The sequence below is a fragment of the Spinacia oleracea genome, chromosome 3, assembly GCF_020520425.1.
Source record: "Spinacia oleracea cultivar Varoflay chromosome 3, BTI_SOV_V1, whole genome shotgun sequence".
NCBI lineage: Eukaryota > Viridiplantae > Streptophyta > Magnoliopsida > Caryophyllales > Amaranthaceae > Spinacia > Spinacia oleracea.
Window position 1 is genome coordinate 144,988,163 of NC_079489.1, and position 7,106 is coordinate 144,995,268.

Below are 7,106 nucleotides of genomic sequence, written 5' to 3' on the forward strand. Positions count from 1 at the left end.
TTTACATTTATAAAAATGGTGCAAATATTAAGAAACGACCTGAATAAAAAAAGCGATGTGAGTATTAAAGAACGGAGGGAGTATATTTTGCGCATAACACGGTCTCATATACGATATACCCAGAGTAGGAAAATAGGGCAAAGAAAAGCGGAAGATTCCGTATCCAGTTATCAACTCCTATTCCTCTTCTACTTTTCCGTTTCCTCACCCGCCACCGCCCACCTTTTTTTCATAAACAGTTGAAAATAAAAATCACACATTATTTCCCAATTTTCTTTCTCTCAAAAAGAAAAGAGAATATAAAAACCCAACAAAAAGAAAGAGAAGAAAAAAGTAGCAATCTTTCTCTCTCCTCCATCCTCCCAGAAACAGTAGCAGATCCGTTTATTCTCTCTCTTCGGACGAGAATTGTCCGTGGATTGAAAATCAATTGATTATTCATTACTTCAAAACATGGATTCAAAACTTTTGATTGTCGCTCAACTTCCGAATTTTCTCTCTCCTATTCGCCAACTTCCTTGTTTCCAGTTATGTCGCAGAATTCCTTGTGCTTCTAGAACCTTCCATTTATCTAATGATACTACTTTACGTCTTCGCCGATGCTTCTCCGCCGCCGCCCATAGCAATACCTTGATGAGTACTGCTACTCCGGTGTGTATTTCTTCCACTTTAACAAATTTTGATTGATAATTATTGGATTTTTTTTTTGGTATGATTGAACTGTATGAATTTGTATAATTGAACTGTATTGCTGCTGTATTTTGTTCCTATAAGATAGTTTTAGGCGTCTGTGGTAAAACCCTTTAAAGATTGTGATTTACTTTTCAAAATCTTAACTTTTTTCTGTGCGTGTGGGCGTTCGTGTGATTAAATGGTCAGGGACTCAGGGGTATGGATTAGGGAAGGTGTCCCTTGAAATTGAGTTAGTGGAACCTGAAATCGAACTCGAACTTACACAATGGCTGAATGCCTGAATTAGCTGAAGCTGGTATGAGTTGTACTTGCAGTCTTGCACAAATAGAAACTAAGGCTTGATGAGCTTCCCCTGTTAACTTGTATTGATATATTTGTGATTGTGGTTGGCAGCCAACAATGTGGCAACCGAGTTTACTACACACTCTCCTGAACAAGTTTACTTGACCCATTATTAGACAGACAATTGATTGGCATAAACTCGACTCGGTTTTGTAAAGGAATTACCAAATGAGTTTTTGTATGTTTTTCACTTAAACTATGGACACTCATTTGTTTGGGTGGTTAAGGGTGAAAGATGGGCAAGGAAGGGAGCAAGTTGTCCTGTTTCTATATGGTAGCACGTGTTATCGTGTGTGATTACTTCCCTGATTCTATTTCTCTAGCTAGTGATAGGATCCACAAAAGGGTGTTGTTCTTTTAGTAGAACCATATCTCTTAATTTTGGGAATTAGGGTCTCTATAATTAGAGTCGAAGATAAAGCAAACATGATTAAATTCTAATAGTCAGCTTGTGTCATCAAAGTTGGGTGTTAGCAAATAAGTCAGATTTTACTAGATTTTTCGGAAGTAGATAGTACAAGGGCCTTTTATTGAACATGTATATCGGTTCCCTATGGAATTTTGGGAAAGAATACTCAATATTACCAAAAAACCAAAACCATGTTTATTAAATACTCAATTTTAGCAGGCTCAATCTTTTATTCAGCTTGTATGTGATACTCTTCTGCTCTAAATAATTAAACCATTACTGGCTAAATTTTTTAAAGCAAAAGACTATTAACTACTAGTGACATGTTTATACCAAATTGGTGTTTAGTATGTCTACCCCAGCTTTCCTATGATGGTTTATTTTCCTTTGATTGAATTCCTTCTCTTCTACGAGGGCTTCTTAGTTTTCACATAATGTATTATATTTGCTTCTCATTAATTACCGTAGCAAAGCGCTTCGTAATCTTTTGTAGCTAGTATCTTTTACCTTGCCAACTTAGGTGTGTAGGTACCAAGTAGTACTACTTGGTGTAGTTGGTATGGATTCGAGCTTATGACTTTAAGATCATGGATTTGTTTCCATCCAGCCGCTGCTCTTGGGGGTGGGACCCCTTTCTTTCCCGTTCCTGGTGCTTGATCTCTGCAGTTGGGCCAGTTTATAGGCCCCGGTCTAGTATGGTTGTTCTTCTTTAAAAAAAATTAAAAAATTAGGTGTGTGGGTGGTCTTGTCTATACATAGTTTCTTTAAATATAAAACAAAATCTTCCATCACTGATAATGAGAAATTGAGTTTCCTTTGCAGTCTAGAAATGGAGTATATACCGTTGGTGATTTTATGACAAAAAAGGAGGAGTTGGTTGTTGCGAAACCTTCAACCACTGTAGATGAAGGTAGGTGTAGAGTGATGATTCCTAATTTCCTGTAATATGCTTATAGCTTTCTAATGCTGTTCTGTGACAAATTTCCTCTTGACGGCACAGCTTTGGAAACTCTCGTGGAATACAGAATTACTGGGCTTCCTGTGATAAACGATGATTGGAAACTGGTAGAAATCTTATTTCTAAATCTAATTAAGATGATATCCTGAATCTGTTATCTTTGTGCTTATCTTCTTTGGCTTGCCATTTGTATATTGGGACAGGAAAATATCGTATAATTGATGCCTTTTGTGTTTCTAAACTGTAAGTTGTGTTACAAGACTGCAGATTGGAGGAAAAGGTTTCTTCCGGTAGTTATATGCTTTCTTGGTTTATAATTATCTCTAATATGTCTTGCTTGCAACATGACATCTTAGACATATGCAATACAATGACTGGGATGGGATGAAGACAACGTTAAATATTTTAAGCTCATTTTTGTCTCGAATTGTAATTAAGGATGGACTTGTAGTAGTTTCAGCAACTTCTGGGTTCAGGATTGTCGTCATTTTAGTGTACTCAAGGTACCGGGAATCAATCTCGTTTTACATGGAGCAGAATTACTTGGTGTGCTCTACAGTGTATGCCGTAGGTTTATCGGACAGTCTTGGATTCACTATTTGTATGCAAACATGCATCTTTCTCGTCCCTTTTTGTTTAAAGCGTTGCCACTTATGTTTGTTTTTCTTTTCTTTCATTCTTTTCTGTCCATCCATTAATAATTTGTCTTGTCTGTCATTTTTCGTTTTGCATGCAATCACGCCTCCTTGTCAGTTGCCATCCTTTTTCTTTCAAGCCTTGTCACTTATGTTTGTTTTCTTACCTTTCATTCTTTTTTATCCATTAACTTATTTTTTTCGTCTCTTATTTAAGTCGCAATGAGTGTTTTCTGGAAGGCTAGAACTTGGATAATTGAATTGAAGTATACAGTTTATGAACAGGATTGCTTATCCATATAGAATGCACTAATGCAGAACGTTGAATCAATTTGTTAATCATCATTTTCAGACTGTAAAGGAATAGTACGATTTGTCCACATACTTCACCTAGTGTTTGAAGTGTTAATTTTGTTATTCACAGAGTACAAAAAAATGATGACCTAGTATCCCTTTATTCCCTTGTCTTCTAGGAAACTAGTAAGATAGTTCATGAATTCTTAATTAACATGAACTTATGCTTGGTCCCGATTTGGATAAGTGGTGATTGTCAATTTGGATCAATATATCCCAGATTGGAATTCACAAACTATTCTGGTTGCTCTGAAGTCTGATCCCTACATTTCCTTCCTGCCTTCCTGCTTTATGTTCTGATACATGTGACTACCATGCTACATATACTTTTTCGTTTGCCTGTTATGACAATAGCTTTGTTGTATTTAATTTTTCATTGGCCTAATCCTAGAAAGCCTAAATGCCTAATCAATGCTTTACTTGCTATCTGTCACTTCATTTTTTGTTTTTTGAATGTGAAATGCGGTGTTATGTCACTAAAGTTAAAAGTAATACTTCGTATGTATGTAAGCATTGCACAATGGCTTAAACGCCAACTAAAAATGACTTGAGGGGACGTTTCTTATTAGATGTGTTCTTGAATTCTATCTTCTCTTGTCTGCAGGTGGGTGTTGTTTCAGATTATGATCTATTGGCTTTGGATTCCATATCAGGTTAGTAAGAGCACATAAGATATATTGTCATTTGATGGATCCATAGGAAATGTTTTTCTCTTCAATTGAGTCATAATTGTTTGGTCGATCATTTGTGTTTCCCGCTTAAAATTCAAGCTCTCTCTAATGTATACTACTTCCTTTTTTACAGTTTGACTTTTGACACTATTCTATACTTTGACTACCAATTGTGATTTATACTTAAAAAAATATAGTCATGTGGGATCTTGTTATAATCTTCTCATTGTATAGATTTATAACATCAACTTTTTATAATTTTTACCCATTGGTAAGTAAAGATTATAATGATTGAAATATTGCATTGGCAAACGTGACAAAATAAATGTGTCGACACTAAAAGAACGGAGGAAGTATTCTGTTATCGCTAAATTGATTTAGTTATCATCACATCAGGTGAGGTGGTATCATTGTGCTATTAAAATGTCGTGTTAAGTTAAAATAGTTTTGTTTTTTTACTTCTCATGTTTTTTGCATCTAGTTGTCTTGTTTGGGTGACACTAGTATAAAATGTGATGCTGGTACTTTGTTTAGGTACTGGAGGGGCAGAAACAAGCATGTTCCCTGAGGTTGACAGTACTTGGAAAGTATGTACATATGCTCTTTGAAGCCATATTCATTATTTTTACCCAAAGATTCTTGTGTTGATACCCATTGACGTTGTTTTCATCCTTAGCTTCTGTGTTGATCCCCATTGACATTGTAGGTATTCAATGAGATCCAGGGTTTACTCAGTAAAACAAATGGTAAACTGGTGTCTGATGTGATGACGCAACTCCCTGTTGCTGTTCGTGAGACCACTAATCTTGAGGATGCTGCAAGGTTCTGTTACAATTTCATGATTGTTTTTTTTCAAAAATATATTATATGCGATTCAGTGTACATTGCTTAGTTCTAAATGTAATATGCTACTGGCTACTGGTTGACCAAAATGTTTAATTGTTGTGATTTATCTAAATGACAGATTACTGCTTGAGACAAGATATCGAAGACTCCCTGTTGTAGACGCTGATGGGAAACTGGTAAGATTATTACCCTTTATGAAGCGCAGTCATAATCTAAGTTTCAGCTAAGATAATTAATTGAATCCTAAGAGTCTAGCTTTTCCACATGCACCATCTTTTTTTTTTTGTTGTTTTTCGATCCGACAGTTTCAGCTAAAAAAAGAAGTAATTGAATACTAACAATGTTTCCCCTTGGCTAAATCTTATTGAGAAACAGGCTTGACTTTTTCATATTTTTTGTCAACTGTCTCATTGATATTCTGCCTGTTGTGTAATTAACATTTAGTACATGCCAACTGTCCCATGAATGTTTTGCTGGTTCAACTTGAGTAGAAAATCAACTATGTATTGACTTATATTATGAATATTGGTGTTCAACTTACTGATAAAGTTTAGACCTTGTGTTTGGGAATCAATTGTAGCTTTATTATGGATGAAAAAACATTCAATGTTCAACAGATAGTCACATAAAAAAAATCCAAAGCCAATCAAAATGCCGGCTAAAGGCCATTTATTAAACAAGACCTTTGCACCTTACTCTTTCTATGTTTTAGGTTTACTCCAACATTGTTTTTGCTTATAGGTGGGAATCATTACAAGAGGAAATGTCGTAAGAGCTGCTCTGCAAATCAAACGTGAAAACGAGAAGAAAGGTCAATGATTAAGAGAGTCGAATGCAATCTGCAATATGATTGCCAGATTTTCCTGATAGTTGGTGCTGTAGGTAGGCATGTATCTGCCTTTTGTAGTACCTCTTTTTTGTTTGTTTTTCCATCGTTTTTTATATATATAATTTTTTTTTCCTCAACTAGTTAATCTATATAAATATGTAGTTATAGTATAAATCTTCGATTTAATTGGAGGAGTACGGTCCTGATTTATTAATTTTCTTGTATAGTCTACTTCGTAAATCTGTTTCATTTCTAAACGTACTGGTTCCACTATCTGCACTTCTGAGAATAAATTTACATCGCAGGAGTAACTTTCCCCCCCCCCCCCCCCTGTTTCTTTTAATCTAAGATTTTCTACCTTATGTTCTCTTGCTGATAATTTGTACGGAGTTTACCTGTGGGCTGTGTCCGAAATGGACGAATGGACGTAAGCCACTATGGGTAGCCAGGGGTGGATCTTAGTTAGGTTTGGGGTTGGGCCCGGCCAGAAAATGTTGATAGTGTATTTTTAGTTACGGACCCTCCTAAAATTTGGTATATTGTATAATTACATAGTATATTGCTTAATATTTTTCTACCAGTCCCCCTCATATCATTGTTCAAGATCCGCCACTAGGTATAGCAAAACTCCTAGTGATATTACTCTGCTCTCACTCTCTCAGTATATGCAGAGTGTGGCGAAAATCTGCCCTTCGCCAGAAGTCAAATGTGCTTGTTTTATTCGAGTCCCTATTGTGAAAGATCAATTTAGTAATGTTATAATATTGGGCTAAAAGCAAGAAAAGCAAACATTAATAATAGAGATAGTAACGTAAAATTCCAAGGCGTAGGATAAATTGAATTTCCTATCTCCTTATTTTAGCATTATAATTTATTATATATATATATATATATATATATCATAATGATGTATAAATTTAAAATAACAATGATACAACAAAGTACTCATTCCGCCCCAAATTTAATTGAATGAGAGTGTGGGGACAAACAAATATTTAATGGTAAGAGAGAGACGATATAATAATTATGGGGTCATTCCTAATTTAGAAGTGTAACAACTAATCTGGGACGGAAGAAAAGAAAAGTGTAACAATTAATCTGTGACGGAGTGAGTAACATATTATATACATTATTCTCTATTGATTCATAATATAAAGTAGGTGATGCAGCTCTGTTTATTTAGATATATTATTTTAAATATATATAGTATTTTGGAGAATATAACTATTATACTTCCGTTGTCTCCAACAAATTTTTATCGTAGCTAAATATGGTTATAAGAAAGTCAACCCCAACTTTCTCGTATTTTCAATCAACACTTCCTATTTTTGATGGTGAACATTATGACTACTGGAGTAGTTAAATGCAA

At 35.0% G+C, this 7,106-nt stretch overlaps 1 protein-coding gene across 1 annotated transcript; it reads left to right on the plus strand.

Moving 5' to 3' along the window:
* Window positions 1-216: 216 nt before the first annotated feature.
* LOC110795526 (CBS domain-containing protein CBSX1, chloroplastic) lies at window positions 217-5,977 on the plus strand. Its single transcript, XM_022000537.2, has 8 exons — window positions 217-651; window positions 2,267-2,354; window positions 2,445-2,509; window positions 3,996-4,044; window positions 4,597-4,649; window positions 4,769-4,884; window positions 5,027-5,084; window positions 5,650-5,977. The coding sequence occupies exons 1-8, from the start codon at window positions 454-456 to the stop codon at window positions 5,725-5,727; spliced, it is 705 nt and encodes a 234-aa protein (XP_021856229.1). The 5' UTR covers window positions 217-453; the 3' UTR covers window positions 5,728-5,977.
* Window positions 5,978-7,106: the final 1,129 nt, after the last annotated feature.